Genomic DNA, 22365 nt, shown 5'->3' on the forward strand with positions numbered 1-22365 from the left:
GCAGTTTTGAAAAATTGTGACAACTGCACAGTATAACCTGCTATGATCAGATTTTCTTAAACATAACTATGATCATCAGTGTGAAGTTTGATGCAAAAGTTTTGTTAAAAACTATCCTCAAGCGGTAATTTATGAACTTGCAAAAAACGTTGTACGCAACTCGGTGCAGAACTCGATTTTTACAGCACTCGTCGTAATTATTCAACTCGGCAAGCCTCGTTGGATAAATGTACGACTCGTGCTGTAAAAATCGTCATTCTGCACCTTGTTGCGTAAACTACTAGTCTAAAACTAAGTAACTAATGACGTTGAAGTATAGTATAGCCCAGGATCCCAAGTAACAATGTTGATTTTATCGAAGTTTTTTAGCAATTCCAACCCCCTAACCATAAAACCATTGATGCCGACTTGAAAGTCCTCTCGAGCTTTAATATGCCTCCTATGGCCCACGTTCTGGCTAGTTGGCCCAATCTTATTATGTTCTGAGCACTTCGTATGCAAACCGGCTTAGGATTTCAGGTTGTATCATAGTTTTATCGTATCCCCGATACAACCTTATAAATAAAACCATCTTCCAACTTGTCAAATATTTGTTTTGCTTATTTTACACTATCAATGTTCGATCCTCAGAATAAACTATGCTTGGTTGTTTATCCAGTCATCAATTGGAGAGATGCCGATCTGGAATTCAAATTAATTTTACTATTCAACCCATATCCGCCCAGCGTCCTTTTTATAGGACAGATGTCCCAAACGCCCAGCATCCTATAAATAGGACAGTCCTTTTGATGTGTATATCTCCAGAATTATGCAAAATTTTAGAATATTTTCTTCAGAGAAGATGTTCTCCACATCCATACCTTGCTCATAGTGGACAATATAGTTTGTGACTGCCCTAATAAAAATGTATTATACACTGGCGATTGGGTGAATGATTGTATCATTCCGTGTATGATCAAGATGATAGCCCGAAAGGGTTGTTAAGCACGTTGTATCATATTTTTCTATTAGGGTGGTTCACTAGGTGGCGTGAACGATGCTGCAAATATTACATATTGTCACGATCTATGAGCTTCATTTCCAATGCCAAAAAAAATATTTCCCTAGAATCTTGACAATGGTCAATACATAATTTATAGTTAATTTCTTCGGAAGAGTTGTTATTCAATACACAAAAGTCGATGTATGTGTGATTGTATGTATGCTTGTGTATTTATATGTTTGTATGTTTGTCAATGGGCTGCAAAACGGTGAGTCGATAAGAAGAGCGTCCACCATAGCTCTGGTCCTCACAAGTTCCTACCTCATGCTTCCACGAGTCAAACGATGACAAAGACCGCCAGTTAAGAGTTGTGTGCTTAGCTGGTAGTGCAGCCTGGGCACTGTTGTCCTTCTGACTTCAGCTAGATTGAGGAGGTACGTCCCGAGCGTCTGTTCACCAGGAGGTGCGGCTCAAACAGCGTCTGTTCTGGCATCCAGCGGCTGTATGTATATATGTATGTATAACACTGGCATAACTCTGGAATGCGTCAAGAAATTTCAATCAAATTTGGCATACATGTTCCAAAAGATATGGAGGTGGTAGTAGGGGTATTGGATTTCAAGATGGCGGCCAGAACTCCAGAATGTATGCTATTTAACGGTAATGCTGCTTCGGATACTATGCAATATGTGTATCTATCGATCGGGTTTGATGAGTAGAAGTCAATTATCGATATTTGACGCCATTTTGAAACCAAGTTGGCTGACCATATCCAGAGATGGTGGTGGACGCTCCACACATCCTATGGTATCGGCGTCCGTACGTCCAGGCCAGCTCACCTTAAAAGTCCCTCAGGGTCGGCTTTAGACCAGGGGGAAGCTTGAGCAACCCTACACTTAACTGCCAACACAATTTATGGAACAAGGGAAAGGCCAAGCAGACTTATGGGGAATTAATCTCTTGGTTTTGATCAACAAAGGAACTGAGCTGACTTACTCTACGGTTATATTGATAGCTTTCAGGTGTGTTAGTATGTACAATATTGTGCTTGTCTTCTTCGTTGTGGTAGAGGGAGGGGAGTTGATGACATACCTGCCGGAGCACGTGGTCGGCGCCAAAACGAAGTTAGCCGGAGCAAGCGCCGCGACGGTGGCGCTTCGGGTGAAGGGATGGCTTCGGGACCCACGGTCGATAGCATGTCTGGTGGCCTAATGTGTCGCGCCGCAGGGCGGCTACATTGACCGTGGTGCTTCACGAGATGTGCGACGTGATCGTAGGGTGAGGCTCTCCGGATCGGAGTAGGGTGGTCCGAAACTTGGTTGTGATCCGCTTCGGAAGATTTGTCCGGCTGACGTCACACTGGGTAGCATTAGAATAGGATTTCACGTAGCTAATGGTTGACCCGCGAATATGGTCCTGTAGGACTCCGAACATTGGAGCACTTGTCCCTTGGTATAAAATTCTTCACGCGGTCCGCACCTGTTACTCCAACACCTTGCTCGAACTTCTTTTCTGCTCAATATTCCGAAATCGACCGCCCAAATTCTACCTTACCGTTTTGTTCCACAAAACTCCTCTCCAGACTCCTCTCTTTCCCCCCCTCCCCCTGTAAATCATCATTTTCTTTCATCTCTCTTCATCCCGGATTTCGTGTTTAGACATATAAATTTTGTTCCCCTTTTCTAACCCCATCTAGTACTCCATCGGGGGACATACATTGGAAATATATAACAAATTGTAATTTAATTTCATATTGGAGCAGGGGTTCCCAAATTACTTTTTTTCTTTAACAATTCTAACATTTTTTTTTTCTTACATCTTAATTTTTCTAACATTTATCTTCATAGCGAGTTTTATTATTATTATTCTTATTGTAAGCAAAACAACTAACAAATATAAATACAAAAACAAAACAAACATATAAGGTCATACTTGGCTTCCCATTGTTGCCGTTATTGTCGGTAACAATGGGTATCTATTGAACAAGCTTGATGAGTAAAAAAGTAGAAGGTAGAACGGAAGAAGAAGAAGAATCCGCCGGTAGAAGTACTGGACGCCACGGCAAGACGCGCTCGTCATCAAGACGGAACAGTACAAGTACTCGGACGTCTTGAAGACGATGCGAAGCGACGCCAAGCTTGAGGGTCTTGGAGCCGACGTACGCAGTATTAGACGTACTCGTATGGGCGAGATGATCCTGGAGATGAAACGCGAGAAGGAACACAAGGGCGCCGCCTACAAGTGGCTGGCAGAAGAGATCCTTGATGAGGGTGTTGAGGTTAGGGCTCTTGCACATGAGGCGACTCTGAAGGTCAAAGACATTGACGGGATCACCGAAGTGGAAGAGCTCGTCACGGCACTGCGGCAACAGTGCGATGTGCAGGTGGCCGCCGCAGCCGTTAGGCTACGGAAGGGGCCAGCAGGGACACAGATAGCTTTGGTTCAGCTACCTGTGGCGGACGTTTAAAAGTCCGTTAAAGTAGGCAATATTAAGGTGGGTTGGTGCGTATGTCACCTGACATTCCACGAGCCACCAGAGATTTGCTTTAGGTGTCTGGAACCAGAACACAAGTCGTGGGACTGCAAAGGCCCTGACAGGCGCAAACGGTGTAGGCGTCGACCCACGAGTCCACCCATTTGCATGATCTGTACCGGGAAATCCGCGAACAACAGACATCCGACGGGTGGTCCAAGGTGCCCGGCCTTCAAGAGGGCCGAAGTGAACAACATATCACAGTGCCGGTAACGCACCTGAACCTGAACCACTGTGATGCGGCTCAGCAACTGCTTTGTCAGGCGGTTTCTGAGTGGGAGACGGATATCGCCATCATAGCGGACCCATACCGAGTACCCACCGGCAACGGCAACTGGGTCGCGGATGGGTCCAGAAAAATGGCGGCGATATGGACGGCGGGTAAATACCCCGTCCAGGAGTTGGTGTCTACTACCTGTGAGGGCTTCGTGGTCGCCAAAGTAAACGGGGTCTTCTTCTGTAGCTGTTATGCGCCTCCACGGTGGTCGATCGAGAGCAGTTCACGCAGATGGTGGGCTGTATGACGCCCGTGCTAACAGAGCGAAAGCCGGTGGTAATAGCAGTTGACTTTAATGCCTGGGCCGTGGTATGGGAAAGACGTTTCACGAACCAGCGGGTCAGATCCTGCTAGAAACACTGGCCATCTTAGATGTCGACTTGGCTAATGTCGGTACCAAGAGTACCTATGGTCGAAACGGAGCGGAGTCAATTATTTACGTGACCTTTTGTAGTCCTGGCTTAATAAGTAGTTCGAACTGGAGAGTAGATGATGGCTACACTCACAGCGACCACCTGGCCGTTCGCTACAGTATCGACTACAACAATAGCGGGTAGAAGAAGAGGCGGCTAGGCCAAGGCCAAGCGCAGGTGGAAGACATCACATCATACTTCGACGAAGGGGTATTTAGGGAGGCGCTCCGCCTTGAGCGAAACTTACTTGGTTTAGACGGCGAAGAACTGGTAGCGATGCTCTCACGTGCGTGTGATGCGACCATGCCTAGGCGACCATGGTGGGCTGAAGCGATTGCGAACCTGTGCCACGCCTGCCTACGGACTTGGCGGCGGATATAGCGAACACGAAGTACGAACTGAGGAATAACGGAACGAACGGTGGGTGTTGTTAGCCGCTGCTAAAGTCACGCTAAAGCCTGCTTTGGGGTTCCTGTCAGAGTGCCAATACAAATCCATGAGGCAATGCCCACATGATTGTGATGGTCAAGACGAGAGGTGTGGATCCTACAGAGCAATCTCCAGAGATGTTGGATGGGAGCATCGAGGGGCTTTTTCCTCGTCATGATCCTAATCCATGGCCTCCTTTCGTAGGACAGCCGGGGACAGGGGCTTACGATAAGGATAGGGTCGCGGATGTAGAACTTGCGAGAATAACAAAGTCCCCTAATGTAGGTAAGGCCGCATGTCCGGACGGAGTTCCGAACTTGACCTTAAAAAGAGCTATTACAGAGGCTCTCGATGAACTTCCAGTCTGCAATACAGAAACGCGTGGACGAGGAATCATTGCTCAACAGAATGTAGAGGCACATTGAGGGTGTAAATGGTCTCTCGAGCCACCAGTTCGGCTTCCGGAAGGGGAGTTCGACCGTAGACGTTATCCTGTCGGCTACAAAGACAGCCGAACTTGCAATCCAGCGTAAGAGAAGGGGGATTCGCTACTGTGCGGTAGTGACTCGGGATGTAAGGAACGCATTTAATAGCGCCAGTTGGCCAGCTATTGCCGATGCACTGCTGAGTTTGGGGATCTGTACAAGCTACTCGGAAGTAACTTCCAGAATCGAGTACTAGCTTACGACACGGAGGTGGATCAGAAGCACTTTTATGTACCCTCAGGAGTCCCACAAGGTTCCATCATGGGTCCGGTGTTATGGAATGTCATGTACGACGAGTTGTTGAAGTTGAAGTTCCCGGCAGGAGTGGCAATCGTCGGCTTCGCTGACGACATTACACTGCAGTCTACGGTGAATCGATCAAAGAAGTGGAATTGACTACTGCCCACTTGATCGTAGTTGTGAAGGAGCGGATGAGGTCCAGGAAACTGGGTTTTTCTCATCACAAAACTTACAAAATGGTTTTGAACAACCGAGAGTCGGAGCAGCAAGCGTTGATCAGTGTAGGCAATTGTACTATCAATTTGAAGTGCTCCGTCAATCACTAAGGAGTGATGATCAACGATAAGCTAACCGGTGTAGTGGGGTTGATCCGAGCCCGTAGATGGAAAGAGGTTCCCGGCAAAGCATGTCGGCAACATCTGTGCGTTGCCCTCACTTTCAGTAGGTCAAATCATGCCTCGCCTCCCGAGGACAAGGGTAGTGTAGTAAGATTACCAAGCGGTTCAAGATGTTCGTCGCTGCAAGGTTATGCAGTGTGCAAGTGTCCTCAACGGTGCACTAGCCTCCTCTTCGAAGCAATTTCTTCTAGGTGGCCCTAGATACCTAGGGTTTGGCGGCTATGAAAATTGTTTAATGGATCGGGGATGCCTCCTTTGCTGGCCGTTGGAGGTAGTCCCTAACCCCCCACTACCTGAGTCTCCCGCTCATATGTTTGTGTCTAGCCTCTGTCTATCGAAACGTGACTATGATTCTGACATTTGTGGCCAACTGTGGGTGTAGAGCTGTTGGAATTGTCGCTGATAATAAATAATTGTGTAGGGCACTGCATTGTTTTGGCTTTGTATGGGGTTTTGACGTTTCTTGGCCTTGTTTTTAACAAAATTTCTGTAAAAGTGAAAGAGAAGGAGAGAATTTCATGCAGTGCCCTATAAGATGACATTCTTGGAAGCTGCCTTACCGAATCAATCATTGGTTGGTCGTTCTCGTTTAGTCTCTTATTATGCTACGAGCCATGTATTAAGCATGGGAAAATAGGCTACAAGGGGGGAGGGGGTATCAAAAATCGTTCAAAAAATGCTACGTAATTTATGGATGGCCTCTTATAGATAGTAACAATGTTCCTATAAGACGTAAATACTTTTCCCACAATTACTGGTAACCCTATCTCAGCCACCCGCACACGAGCACCGACGGACGGGAGCGCTCCTGTCAAAGTGAAAGCTTTGTGCAAACAATAACAACCACCACCACCGGGGGTCGTCCTCGGCTTTTGTTTCTCCGAACATCAAAGCATGCCAGAGCAAAAACCAACAGCCACAGCTTCCACACTATACCTACATATGCACATGTTTCTGCCCCTTGCTCTACACTGTGCTGGAACGACAGCGAATGACTTCGCTTGACTTGCTCATGCGAAAAGGATGAAGGGTGAATCTTCAAAGGTGGAAAATCATCATTCACCCACACTTACATATGGGGATAGGAAAAGCAAAAGCTGGGACTCCTCGTGCTTCGACTACCATCACCCCGGTTCCCACGGCTTTCCCATCCATCCGGCGATGATGGGTTCCGGCCTACCCAGTTCATCCGCCGCCAATATTAATTATGGACAAGTCTGACCGATTAAATCATATCCGGGGGCCAAACCACCATATCATTAATAATGCACGATAAATGCTCGAGCAAAGCTAAACGGCTGGAAAGCCAGGTACTTACCAATACACAGACAAGGGTGGCCCCGCGTGCTGCTCCGTGAACGGGACTCTTGTGTTCCTTTGCGTCCTCGCGTGGCAAGCTGCTTGAAGGCGACTTTTCGCGAAACCCTATTTTGTATGCTTCGCACAAGGGTTGTTCTTCCACTATCCCGTCCCGCCGATTTTCCACAAGGCTGGCTGACTGACTGTTGCGCGTCTTTCTTGTTGCTTTCCTTGCGGACTTGTGCACTCACACTTTTTCACTTTTGCACCACGGAAAAACTACGGGAATCCAGCGGAGAGATAGCACCATAAAGGAATACGATTTGATAAGGGGATTGATTTTTTCGGGCTCTTCGAGCACTCTATTTCACTATTTCACACCGCACACTAGATTTCCAAAGTACACTTGGATTGTTGCACCTGTCGAACAAACCGAAAGAGGTTATGGATGCTTTGTAAAGCCTACTCGGATCAGAAAACACGACACGCTCGGGGATTAGGGCTTCCTTCGATAACACTGTGGACTAATCTGGTTGGATGAGAGAGGGAGGCAATGGGGTGGTTAGAGGGGGGCAAAATGTCGCCGCTTGTTGCTTGTGTCAAAAGATTTCCGCTTTTCCGCAAGCTCACCAATACAGATGCACGAGCTTGCGCAGGAAGTTGGGTGCTCGTTGCTGGCTGTTGTTGGTGCAATACACGCACACCAACACAGACACGTTGACGGTCAGCCAGCAGCAGTCTACGAACGACGACAGGTGAGTGATAGAATGTCAGTGTTTTTTTTTTCGATTGGAAAACCCTTCACTCAAAGTGTGGAATGAGGGAATGGCCGAAAGCAACCGTATGCTTCTACGGTGAGGAAACACAACAAGTGGCCGATTGAAAAACTTCCAGGGGGTCGTTCCCTTTCACCATGCACAGTAATCACGCAGCACTTCACTTTATGGGGATTATTTGGATCTAACTTCGTTTCACGATTTGTTTATGTTTACAACCATCTGTCAACCTGATGGCAATATGGTGGCGATAACGCAGCGGAAACGCACGCAAAAGCTTGCTCTAGAATCGTGAAAACCTGCACGGGACTCTCCTGCTCCTGTTGATTGACAGTGCGATATGGTGGCACAGTGGGAAAAATAAGAATAAATGCTGAAATAAAACTAGCTTGGTATACAGTTTTTTTTTAATCAAACAGCGAGGTGTCAAAGCACAGAGTTGCACTTGTTCCAAATACAGAAGACGTTCGCTCGGTGCAAACGCTTTAACTGTAAGTCCGGTAAGTGCAACAGTTTTGCAGTTATCATACCGCTATCCGTCAAATTTCTGTCAAAACAGACGACAGCTGCATAGCGATGCACTTTTGAATGCATTTTAGATCACTTTCAGATAACCTGACAAGTCTTTGACGTCTGTCAGTCGTTGCAGTTAACGAATTTCATTCGGTAGGTGAAACGTAGACATGTTGCAGTTATCGAACGTCTACTGTAAAAGTGTATCACACTTTCTCCAACTATTTTCTCTTTGAAAAACTGAGATTTTGCAGATATAGTTCCGACTTGTGTTATACTTTTGAAAAATAGGAAAAACGAACGCATGAATCGATTGGCGAGTGTCTCGTTCTGGTGCAGAATACTAGAAGTGTCTCACTTTTCCCTTTTTCGTTAGAAACATACGTCATACTTGGAAAAAAAAATACATTCAAAAACATCGTCATGAAATCGCAATCATTTAATGTTAATCATGCTGTGTTTGGTCGAGGTATTTCTTCACGGATTCTTTTCAAAGTTTCTTTTGGAGTTCCTTCTAGCCCAGATGTCCCTTTTCAAATTCTTTTTGGAATTTCTACGAGAATTTCTTAAGGAGTTCCACTAAGAATCGGGATTAACAAAGAAATTGGATTATAAAGAAATATTTATTTCTGAGTTTGAACCGAGAGATCCTCTTGAAATTCCCCTAAGAGTTGGTATTCACATTAACCAAGATATTACCTCTAAAATTCCTCCGAAAGTTCTTACGAGATTTTCTTCAGAATTTCCTACAGAACTTTTTTCATAGATTATTTTCTGAAATCACTACTTGAATCCGTTCTGATATATTCCTTCAAGAGTTCCCTCTGGAGCTCCCCCAGTTATTTATCCTGGGATTCCTTCGAAAGTTTTTATGATATTTCATTAGAAGTTCCTTCTGAAATTCTACAAAAAGGGTGATAAGCAGGAACTACCGCGCGATCACACTACTGAGCGCTGCCTGCAAGATACTCTCTCAAATTTTATGCCGCCGTTTATCTTCGATTGTAAGAGAGTTCGTGGGGCAATATCAAGCTGGATTTATGGATGAACGCGCTACAACGGACCAGATGTTCGCCATCCGCCAGGTGTTGCAGAAATGCCGCGAAATCGGCGAAATCGATCGAGAACAGCATGCAGCATTAATCAGTAGGAAAGGTAAGAAGCAAACCCAGACCAGACTCAAGAATGTTTGGCAGCAAGTACCAGAGAAAAGAAAAATATGATTCATTACTTTTTGTTAATATTTTAGTAATAAAAGGCCATAATTGATAAAAATAGTTTGGTGTGCTCTCTTTCAAACTTTTCACTGCAGAATAAAAGTCATAGTTTCACTTTGATAGCTCCGAGATTCTCTTCAGAATCGTAGACCTTCGCCTAAGAAAGGATTCTAACTCTGAATTCAGAAAAATCGAGATAACGAAATAGGCAACTACAATCAGAATCAGGTGAGATAATTTAGTTAATCTTTGTTCTTTGAAGTATTCTTCATCTGCCCGTTTATCATCCCTTCGCTTGTGACAGGTGTCTGACCTAAGTGATCGGGCCGAAATCATTCTCTTTGCTTTGCGACTGAGTCATGCATCCTTGTTATCTTTGCTTTTTTCACTCGACTGGAGCAAGATTCATAATTACCGAAACCTTAGTGCGGTAGCTTGCTGAGTCGCAGTTAAACAGCAATGGTGGCTCCAGAGAGGATAGTTTAAAGTTTCGAATTCGCGGATCATAAACGCGTGGTTGTCGCTTTAAGATCAACCTGTCAAAAGGGAATCTCATCGGGAAACTCGAAGGAGCACCTCATCAAGAATCCAGTTACTTGATGACAAAAGGGTCATTACCACCGGCTATGAAATGACCCAGACGAAAAATGTGACATGGTCTGTTGTGACATAATATGGTTACACCCAAGGTTACACCTCATTTGTGTCAAGTTGGAACGGAAACCAACTACAGGGGAAACCTGGTTCTGTTCGAAATGTCACATGAGGCAAAATGTGATCTTGCATAAGGTGAAGGAACTAGATAAAACAATTGTCTTGGAGAGCAATCTCAAGGAGGAAATACAGGTCAAATATTTCACTGAAAGACTGTGATTACATAACGTCGAGGTACAATATTATACAAGGCGAAAGGCACTGATAAAATTGCCTAGGTTCTGTGGAAAACCGGAGGGAGGTGAACAGCCAAATTGAAGAACCTCGCCAGGCTGAATGAGGAATTAGAAGGAGAAGCGGCAACGTGTGTAGCGAACCTTTGTGATAGGTGCAGCCAATATTCCAAAGAAAATTCAGCGATTGGAGGACACCTTTGGGAAGCCGGAAATTGTCTTCCGACAATTAATGTTCGATTAAATGAAAACACAGAGTAGTTCTCTACGGACACGAGACATGGACGATGCTCGAGGAGGACCTTTAAGCACTCGGAGTTTTCGAGCGACGCGTGCTAAGGACGATCTTCGGCGGCGTGCAGGAAAATGGTGTGTGGTGGAGAAGGATGAACCACGAGCTCACTGCACTCTACGGTGAACCCAACATCCTGAAAGAGGCTAAAGCTGGACGGATACGGTGGGCAGGGCATGTTGCAAGAATGCCGGACAACAACCCTGCAAAGTTGGTGTTTGCTAACCATCCGGTTGGTACAAGAAGGCGTGGAGCGCAGAGAGCACGATGGGCGGACCAGGTGGAGCGTGATCTAGCGAGCGTTGGGCGTGACCGACGTTGGAGAGCTGCAGCTGCAAATCGAGTATTATGGCGGGAAATGGTTGATTCAGTATTATCATGAATTTGATGTTAACTAAACAAATGAAATGAAATGAAATGAACTGAGTAGCGGCAAACCAGCCGACAAAAGATTTCGGAGGATCTTGAAAATCTGGTAAGGTGCCTGTACCAGTTATCGCAGCACCTAAAAAAAACTGTTTCTGCAAAAATAAGAAGAAGACCGACGAATGTAAACAATAAGTTTAATGATTGATTAGTTCTCATACTTTACAGGAAAAATATAAAAACGGAGCCAAAACTACTTTTAATATTTATTACGGCGTGTTCCAATGATAGGAACCCTGTACCAGTTATTTACACATTTGTTAATTTGGGTTCCACTTCGCACTATTTACATGCATTCCTTATGGGATTTGCCATAACTGGTACACTATGGCGAAATAGGGTGGGTGCAAGGAGGCAGACAAGTTAAGGAAATTGATTTATTTCCACCATTATTTGAGCAAATTGTGAAGTTTGAATGATTGCAATCATCTTTTGTGATCGTGATCTGTTGTTTACGAAATTTTTCTTGTTGATTTGTATCTTTAAAGGTTGAAAATCAACTATGGCGAATTTGAGGTACTTTAGCCATAACTAGTACACTTAATCTATCGAATAATAAGGATACTCCAAACAGGAAGTAATATCTCCATGACTACAGGCAAATTGGAGACATAACAAGGAAAATTGATTTAAAAAAACGGCACACGGTCAAAGTAGATAGATTTTAGAAGGTAGCTCTCTACCCAAGTGACCAGTGCGCAATAGAAGAATTTGAATGACCCCTAATTGTAGAGGCGCTAGGTGAGATAAGGAGAAAATCGTTTGTTGACATGAAAAAAATATTTTTCTTCTTCAAAATTAACTAATATCTTGCCTTGGTAGTTGCTATTTTCCATTGGCAATGGCTTCTAATCATCACTCCCGATGCCCACGCCGACAGACACCGGATTGGTAAGCTAACAAAAAAATCGGATGATTGCCCGCCGGAGGAGCAAGAGCTCTTCAAATTAATCACATAAAGTGTTCGTAAGTACGTACCTGATCAAAGCGCATCCCATGTAACAATTCCATTGCTGATTGGTTTAATTTGTTTTTTTTTTTATTTGGGTTTTATTACGGCAATGATCAAAACTCACAGTTTTATGACTACTTCTAAGAAAACCATTGATGAAATCTTTTATAATATACTTGAAAATATCCATAAAGCCAAATTTTAAGAGTAAACAAAACTCTCCGACATGTAAACCTTCTGGCATTCGTTATTACCACAATAAAACTGTTCAAACTCTCAACAGATGGCAATCCGTTCGATTAGTAACGACATCTGTTGGTGGAAAAGCAAAAACTACGACACTGCTAGGTTTATTGTGGTCATCATAAAAGTAAACTTGCTTTTGTTTTATTTACGCTAATTGGTCGTCGCCATATTGAAGAATTAGCTGACGTGAATAGAAAATAGTTGATTTTGCTCAAATAAGCAACGAATTGATAGTTTGACGCCATTTCCAAAGCATGCTCACATAAATAACCTTATTTGTACGATGGTGCAAACATTATCACGCATACGGTACGTTGTGCAAGCAACTAATATTTTGGTTGTGTAAAATTCAATGTGGAAATATGATCGATATTGTCTAAATGTTGGTTGTATTAACCATTTATTTTTCTCCGTGTTAGTTGTATCTTGATTACACAGCGTAACAAAAAATAACTTTTGGTCTGTCTCAAGAGCAAACTTATGTGTCTCCGAAGGATTTTGGGCCGCTGAATCCGAATCCGGACTCAGATTTGCTCCAACACGTCACAATTTTGAGCTATACCTCAATTTAGAGGGCGATTTTGGGCTTTTTTGACTGCAAGCCATTAAGTATGGAAATTTTTTTTTTAAGCAATCAAAAGGTTAATTGGTCAATTAACATCTAAATTAACGACTCATGCAAAAAGATTTGTTTTACCAAATCGAATATGATAGTTATAAGCGATTTATGTTAGGTACAATATTTCCCATACAAGTCAGCCTCCAAAAGTTGCATGCAAGTTTTCATACTAACATAAAATGCTTAAATCTATCAAATTTGATTAGGTAAAACGAAATATTTTGCATGAGTCGTTAATTTAGATGTTAATTGACCAATTAACCTTTTGATTGCTTAAAAAAATATTTCCATGCTTAATGGCTTGCAGTCAAAAAAGCCCAAAATTGCATATTTTGCCCTATAAATTGAGGTATAGTTCAAAATTGTGACGTGCTGGAGCAAATCTGAGCCCGGATTCGGATTCAGCGGCCCAAAATCCTTCGGAGACACATAAGTTTGCTCTTGAGACAGACAAAAAGTAAATTTTTGTTACGCTGTGTAATTGGATCCTTTGCGAACGCACGGATGTTTTCACTATAATCAATGTAAGTCATTATTGTATGTAAATTGATTTTTTTGCAACTATTAATAAACATATTTAACAGCATTGAAGCTGCTCCACAAAAGCTGCTCTCAATAGGTAATCGTCCGTGGCAAAGAAACATCCCCAACTCAAAACCCATCGTAGAAATAATCATAAAGAAGTTCCTGGAAGCTCTGAAGAATGTTATGATATACTCAGCTCAAAATCGACAAAATGCATGGCCACTTACACCCCTTTGATGCTTAGCTCCTCAAATAACAAGGGACCGAATGAAAGTGGTTAAACAGACCGCAAGGGTTATTATCCTGCTCATTTTGCCCTAATTCTCCATTTTTAATGACTTACTAGCTCTAAAGCACTTATGAAACATGGATGCGGTTTGCCTTGGAGAACTTTACTGAAAGAATAGGATGTAGAGAATCGATTAGAAGTGATTGCAGTGATCACTTGAATGTATTTATGCTTATTTTACCCTAGTTCCCCACATATATTGTGTTTTGTGTGAAATTAACTCCATAACTCACAAGAAACTTATGGGTGGTAGGTTAAGAAGTATTTTTTGGAGGATTAAGATACAAAGAATAGAAAAGAAGTGATTGTGGTGACCACGTGAATGTGATTATGCTCATTTTACTCTAATTCCCCACATAAATTGAGTTGAGTATGAAATTAGATACATATATAACTCACAATTAACTTAAGGGTAGTATGCAATTAAGGGTTTCTTTAGTGGATTATGATACAAGAGTTAGAAGAGATTGCAGTGTCCGCGCGAATGGAGTTATGCTCATTTTACCCTAATTCCTCACATATGTTGAGTTTTGTATGATATTAGCTTCATAACTCACAAAGAAATTATGAGTGATATGCTCATAAGAAGGGTATATTTAGTGGATAATGATGCAAGGAATGGATTAAAAATTATTGCAGTGACCGCATGAATGTAATTATGCTCATTTCACCTTAATTCCCTACATATGTTGAGTTTTGTTTGAAATTAGCTGCATAACAGCATACCCCCCTTAAGATTCTTGTGAGTTAAAGAGCTAATTTCATAAAAAAAAAACATAATATATGTGGGGAATCAGGGTTAAATGAGCATCATTACATTCATGCGGTCACTGCAATTAGGATAAAATGAGCATAATTGCATTCGCGCGAATACAGCAATCATTTCCAATCGATTCCTTGTATCACAATCCATTAAAGAACCCCTTCATGACATGCCACCCTTACGTTTCTTATGAGTTATAGAGCTACTTCCATACAAAACACAATATATGTGGGGAATAAGGGTAAAACGAGCATGATCATATCACTGCAATAATTTTTAATCGCTCCCGTGTATCATGATCCACTAAAGAAAAACTTCTTAGCATAACACCCATAATTTCCTTGTTTCATACAAAACTCAACATATGTGGGGAATCAGGGTAAAATGAGCATAACTACATTTGCACGGACACTGTAGTTACTTCCAATCGATTCCTTGTATCATAATCTACAAAACAAACATTCCCTAAGGTTTCTTGTGAATTATATAGCTAATTTTATACAAAACTCAACATATGTGGGGAATTAAGGTGAAATAAGCACAAAAAAGTTCATGCGGAAACTGCAGTAACTTTCAATTGATTCTCTACATCTTAATCCTTGGGAAAAGTCCTTCTAGGCAAACCGCATTCATGTTTCTTAATTGTTTTAGAGCTAGATTCGTTTGAAAGTCAATAAAAATTGGGGAATCATGGCAAAATGAGCAGGATAATGATCCGTGCGGTCTGTTTAACCACATTCACTCGATTCTCCTGACAGTTTTTCCCCCGAAAACCGTTATGTTCTTTAGAAAAACTGGATGCGTTCGTAAGATGCTAAATTTAGTGTCGGTTTGCACTGTTTTTTCCCACTGTGGCAATGTCAGAAACTCGAACCGAGATCAACAGTTGCTACAATGTTGCGTAGTTTCAAGATCAATCGACAGGTTTAAAGGTTTGTTCGTCATTGATGACGTCAAACCCGACATAAACCTATCATTGACCTGTTTTTGTTTTGGTCCAACAGTTATCCGACGTTGGTCCAACAGTGGTCAGACACTCGATAAAAATGACCCGACTTTAATCCGACATCTGATATTTACCCAGTCTGGCGGAATTTTGCTGATTGTTTTGTGTTCCGATTTGCTGATTGTTTTTATTCTTCAACCGCTTAACCTAATTTACAGCTCTTTTGTCCACTATGGCACTGCGTGAGCGATTCCAATTGGCGGCTGCACCTACCCTCCATACAGCGCCTGAATGTATTCTATTCTAATTCTACGTTATCAAACTGGTTGCCTTTACGCTGCTGTCACTTTTCTACCCTGTCCATGCATGAGGATGTTGATGTGTGACTCTTGTTCCTTTTTCAGTTCGATTGGGGGTCCATTTATGAGTTGCCATTAGCCGATATCCAAGTTTCCGTGTCCGCTAGAGCCGAAGCCGTAGCGTGGTCCCATGGCACCCTTGGCAAACATCCAAATTGACGTCCCACGGCAATTGAACATTGTTAATTTGCAAAAGTTTGTAGTTATTCATTTTTTGTCAAAGTTTCTAAGAAAGTTGGACTTTGGTGTTTCCAAGAAACATTTTTTCTCCTAAAAGTATTTGTTATTCGTGTATTTCTTTAGGAATTTTAATGGGAGTCGTTAAAAAAATCAAAAATTTCTATCATACAAGTACAAGTACGATCACATTTTGCATTTCAAGAATCTCACTAAGATCACCACAATAACAAGAAAGGTCATTTCATTTTCCTAACATAAATTATGCATATCCTCCTTTAAGGCTCAAATGAGAATCGCATAATATCCAAAACCTAAAAAAGCACTTATCTCCATAATGACGAAAAAGCGAACCAAACCAGGGTGTCCGATTGTCATAATTGGCTAAATGAACAATCGGAAATTCTTATTATCTTAGATTTGGGGATCATTTTGGGAAAAAAGTGCTTGTTTAGATCTGGAACATTTGCCATTCTCAATTGAGCCTTAAGAAATCGTACAGTATTTGATTATTTTTACTGGATTTTTTGTTCAACTTAATTTTGTTTTCAAAAATACTCAGATGAGTTTCAGTGGATTTCAGGAATGCTCAAACGATCTATTTAACCAATTATCGGTGAATAATTCAATTGGTCTTACCAGCATTATCCAATAACTCTACCAAAGATTTCTTCCGAAGTTTAATCAAAATGTTTCCCAGAAGATCTGTAAGAAAATTCTCTGTAATTATTAGACGAACCATGGACTCCATTCCTCCATACCAGGATGAATTCCTAAAGAAATCTCTACATGATTTTTTGTTGGAATCTCTGGAAGAATTTCTGCTGGAATCACTGAATGCAATTATGCAAGAATGTCTGCAGTAATACCTGGTCAAAATCCAGGAGAAATATCAGAAAGAATTTCCAATTCAGAGAGTAATTCTTGCAGGAATTTCTGGAGTAGTTCGTAAAAAAATGCCTGGAAGAATTTCTGAATCAATCCCTGATAAAGCTTCTTAATTATTTTCCCGACGATTTAAAAAAAAAATCTTCAGCTGATTTTATTAAGCAATCTCTTCAAAAATTTCTGAAGGAATTCCAAATTTAAGGTTTTTTGGAGGAATTTATGAAGAAATTCATGAAAGATTTTCTAAAGAAATTGTAGCAGAAATTTATAGAGAAATTTTTAGATAACATGGTACAATTTCGAAAGAAGTCTAAGCGAAGTGAGAGATCTTTTCTTTCCGATGAAATCTATAGAAGGCTTTCAGAAGGAAACTTTGGTCGAATTTCTAAAGAAACGTTCAGAAGGTTTACTAAAAAAAATCTGGAAGAATTTCTTGAGGAATTCTTCTAGGCAAGATTACTGCGATTACTGAAGCAATCTGTGTAGAATTTCCATGGTGGAATTACTTAGGAAATCTATAGAAGGATTTCTATTCATGCATATTTTTTTGTTAGAATCTCTATAAGAATTTCCAAAGAAAACACTGGCATGTTTCCAAAGAAATTCATTGAAGATTTCCAGAAGAAACACAGGAAAAAAAATTGTGCAGTAGACGTATTGCGAAAGAGAAGTATCAACCCATACAGGAACTTTTGAAGGAATCTGTAGAGGAATATCTGAAGGTATATTTGAAGTAAATTTCCAAATTTATAACTGCAAGGTTTTTTTTTTTTGAAAAAATAAATGCATAAATTTCTTAAGCAAACTGTGGATCAAATAATCAATAGAATCCTTAGAGAAATATCGGGAGGAATCCTTTGGCTTATTTCTGAACAAATTCCTTCTTGAAAGCCTTCCTAGAGGAATTTCTAAAGGAATCCTTCAATAAATTTCGAGAGGAATCTCTAGAAGCATTTTTGATTTAATTTTTTTTCCAAGAATCCCTGAAGGAGTTTCTGTGAGAATTGCTGGGAGATTCTTTTTGTAAATGTTTCACAAAAATTTCAAGGGGAATTTCTGAAAAAAAAAATTCTGAAAGAAACCATTAAAATGTACTGGTTAAATTTATGACGTAATTCCTGGATTTATTTTTTGGAATGAAAATTAAAAGAACTCACTGAAAGTTTTTTTTTCTGTGAATACGACTCAATGAAAATTGAGAGAGCATCATCAGAATATTTTTGATTTAAAATATTTTTCATCTAAACTGTTAAATACATGGTAAAATATTTCAATGAATGCGATGTTTCAGAAATAACCTCAAAAAATTCCCCAGTGAGAATATTTAAGAATATTCAGAAAAAAAATAACATCATGGTAGGTATTTAAAATATTAAAGAAAAATCTGAATTTTTGAGAATACGGAAGAACGTAAAAACACACACCAATCTTAGATACTGTAAATAATGAAATCTTGATACCTTTCAAGAAAACAAGTACATCATCCTGTTTCCTTCTAGCCGTAGGCCTTTTCGACGCCCGTCTGAGGCTGGCGTCCTTGGCGGCTTTGAAGCAACTAATATTTTGCTTGTACAAAATTCAATGAGGAAATATGATCGATACTGGCTAAATTTTAATTGTATTTACCATTTATTTTTCTCCGTGTTACTTGTTTTTTGATTATCCATTATTTGTGTTAAAATGTTGTTGACTATTTTATAAATATGCCAAACTGAGACATAAGGCAATCCATGACGACTTTTCGCGATGGGGGTGACCAGTCTTGTAAATATTCGACACTTTTCACTACCTTCATTTCGTTTCCGCAGTCGAGTGTCAGCTTGCTTTGTTACATTCGTGCGCTACCGTTACCTTTTACACACAACACGAGCGGTGGAACGAAGTTCAATAAACATAAGAAAGCGTCAAATCAATATCGTCTGACACGGGATGGCATTTGTCTAATTCAAGCTTTTCGCTTAGATTTGCAGTCAATTCCGATTATGAATGTTAGTATTAGTTTATTCTTGCATGTTGCATTGAATACGACACACTTTTGGCCCACACAGCTCTTATTATGGAAGAAGACAGGAATAACAAAAGCCGAACCGTCTCCCGAAGACGCTGTCGTGGTGAAGTGCATTCGTTTGACATTTTTGTTTCGTACAGTAGTTTCCCAGACAACCAATTCATCGTAAAACGAAGTTTCCTCCTCTCCTCTTCTTGGCGTAACGTCCTCACTGGGACAAAGCCTGCTTCTCAGCTTAGTGTTCTATGAGCACTTCCACAGTTATTAACTGAGAGCTTCCTCTGCCAATGACCATTTTGCATGTGTATATCGTGTGGCAGGCACGAAGATACTCTATGCCCAAGGAAGTCAAGGAAATTTCCTTTACGAAAAGATCCTGGACCGACCGGGAATCGAACCCGTCACCCTCAGCATGGTCATGCTGAATACCCGTGCGTTTACCGCCTCGGCTATATGGGCCCCCCGAAGTTTACGACCATCTTATACGTGCAACTAAACGTAAAAGTTTCATCGCATAAAACGCTGCGAATATGCTCTATACATGCAAAAGTGGAGGCGATATGCGTGCATTGACGGAAGAAAGATAGCGCTAAGTGAGTTGAAACGATATCTTCTGCGATTATCGATGATAGTACACATTGCGACGTAATTAATCATATTATGCGAGTTATTTTAATAAAATAAATAAAAAACAACTCACATTGCCCCCGGTGTCAAACTTATTACTTCTGGATTAGCTGCCGGTGCCTTATACTTAACACCACACAATTCTTGCGAAATAGGTTGATACATTGCGATGCCATTCTAACTCATCTCAATGCCTTCTAAAATAAAACTGACTCATCTGTGGTGTCCAAATACGGGGTAGTTTGGCAAACAATGCGAACCTGAACGTGAAATTCTGCATTTTTTTACAAGTGCTAGCTCAAAACACTTCGAAACTTATACATCAGGGCCACTTAAACAGTTGTAATGATTTAATTTTACCACAAACGGTTCACTACCGAATGATTTTTCATTTTCTCGCTACGGATCCACAGTCCAACCACAATCAGACAGCAACTTTTTCAAAGTTATCACATTTCAAATCACATTATTAACGCATAACGTATAGATATGTAAACAAACTTGCTTGTACATTTATGCGAGTTAATCAACACATTAATGCAAGAAGAGCTGTCATAACAAAATAAAGTTCGCATAACCATGCAAATTGCGAATTAGAATGTTATGTTATGAGTTTGCTCGTGTTATTATGCGATTCAGTTAGGTTCATCGTAAACAACCATTAATATGCCGGGTTTTCCGATGAATTTCGCACTTTTGTTGCACTTGGTGTTTACATATATGTGATTGTGAGGTATGTTAGTGATAATGTGATAAAATCTATGCATTTTTTTGCGAGTTCTGGTTGTCTGGGCTTGTGTGGCGAATGTCGAAGACAAAGGAGACCGAATATCGACGAAAAGGTTCAAAATTTAATGAATGTGATCTCTAACAAGACTGGGGGTGACAGCCAAAAATGTAAACACTTGTAAGTACTTAACAAAGTTTCGTCAAGTGTCGTCGGTGCTTACCAAATTCCTTTGTGCTCAACTGTCCCCCGATCATCGGATGTCAAAAATACATGCGCGTTGCGTTGCGTGGTAACGTAGTAATTCGTAGATTGCATACTGAAAGTTGTCATGTTAAAACTTTAATACTCCTATTCTAATTGCTTATGAAATGCTATTTGGGAAGGAACAGCTATCCAATTAGAGATTGAAGTAAAAAAGACGTTTTCATTTCTATTGCCGGCCACGCCCATCTTCTCCGTTACGAGGATAGGAAAGGATGTGATGATATGACACCTACTTTATGAAAGGCCAGCGACTCACCGGCGCCCCATAACTGTCAAGGAGTTGGATATTTGGAATGGGTTGATTTGGGATTCACTATAAGCGAGCGATGCGACAAGATTCAAATTGTGTGAGTGTATTTGAATAGTTCATGTAGATGTATTGATGTAAGTGTAAGTGTTTTAATATGTTTAAATACCAACGTTGGGAGTGACGTAGCTAAAAGGTTTTGTCACTCCTTGGGCCATTTTTCTCCAGGGATGTGGCAAAGGCATTTACACTGTGTCCTCATCGGATGTCAAAAATACATGGTAAACAAAAAGAAATCAGCTGATCGCATCTGTCTCATGGATTGCCTTATAGAATTTTTGCAACTCGGTACCAAGCTCGGTACTCTAAATTTGTTTTTTTTTATGTACTTGCCGTTTCAGTTACTTTTTCCCACTCAACCAATCAGTTGCATTATATTGTATAATGCAACTCGTTTCGGCTGCATTATGAATCAAAATGGAGTTATTTGATCAACAAATTTGTGTTTCCATCGTATAAGAGCTTGGAAATCTGTGACGATTACAGCACGGCTTACTTGATTCAAATTTTGTGTATGGAGCACGTAGGAACCCTCCCGAAAGCACGATGATTTTGATGGAACGATTGGTTTCCAGTGAATATATTTGTCATTACAAAAAAAAATGTATGCAATTCGATGCATCTATTTTTACAGAACTCGTCATATTTATCAAACTCGACAAGCCTCGTTGAATAAATGGACGACTCGTGCTATAAAAATCTTCATTTTGCAACTCGTCGCATAAATAACTATTATTGTCATTCCACCATGACTTCGTTATTTCCCCACTGTGCATCGTATAACACTGCTTCCACTAACACACCCACGCCGCCTAACTAGATTTGCTTTTGTTCACGATTAGATTATACCTACACAGAGCGAACACCTCTGACAAGGGGGTGGTAGATTTTCCTCCCGCTCTCCAACTCTCGCGCTAAGGTATCCTTCCGTGCACTGGATGCTAATTAGACTTCGCCTTTTGATATGTGATTTGTGTCACTCGTTTTTTTTTCCTAGCAGATCTATTTTTAAAACAGCTGCACACTAGCTCTGAAACCTCGGGGCGACACCGTCGCTTCCTGATCCGGGTTGCTGGTCGCAAAACACCGCAAAAAACTGTCTATCCCCGGAAAACAAAGACACACCACTCGAAGCCTACTGTGCTACCGTGTAGAACAGCTTTTGTATTCCGTCGCCTATACTAGAGACACAACCTCGCACGGCACAAAACTACCACGTAAACGGGGACAAAACGCGCACAATTAATAGCACACCGCGGGAAAATCTATTGTAATCGAGGGCCTTATCGCTACACAGGAGCAAAACGTTGTTTTTCTTTTCGGGGGCTTCTGCTGCTGCTGGCTAGTGCCTACACAAGAGCTTCGCTTTTGACAGATGTGTCGTCTCCTACGTCGCCGCGATGTTGTCGTCAACTTCGCCACTTCCCTTTCCGCCTCCCGCACAGTGTTCCACACAGAAGTTCGAGTTGCCAAAAGATTTCCAGTGCGAAAAACCTCT

General features: G+C 41.3%; 2 protein-coding genes across 2 annotated transcripts in view; both read right to left on the reverse strand.

Moving 5' to 3' along the window:
• The window catches only part of LOC109400406 (polypyrimidine tract-binding protein 2), a 1522650-nt gene extending 1514822 nt beyond the window's left edge, over positions 1 to 7828 (reverse strand). The window contains exon 1 of the mRNA XM_062846598.1: positions 7076 to 7828. The gene's annotated coding sequence lies outside the window, so the exon portion shown is untranslated. The remainder of the gene's footprint in view (positions 1 to 7075) is intronic.
• Positions 4513 to 22365, reverse strand: part of LOC134285627 (uncharacterized) — a 44897-nt gene continuing 27044 nt past the window's right edge. Inside the window, exons 5-6 of the mRNA XM_062846788.1 lie at positions 7687 to 7795; positions 4513 to 4603 (exon numbers count right to left, since the gene is read on the reverse strand). Coding sequence (XP_062702772.1) covers positions 4513 to 4603; positions 7687 to 7795 — 200 coding nt within the window. The remainder of the gene's footprint in view (positions 4604 to 7686; positions 7796 to 22365) is intronic.

This window comes from Aedes albopictus, chromosome 1 (assembly GCF_035046485.1).
Source record: "Aedes albopictus strain Foshan chromosome 1, AalbF5, whole genome shotgun sequence".
NCBI classification, from domain to species: domain Eukaryota; kingdom Metazoa; phylum Arthropoda; class Insecta; order Diptera; family Culicidae; genus Aedes; species Aedes albopictus.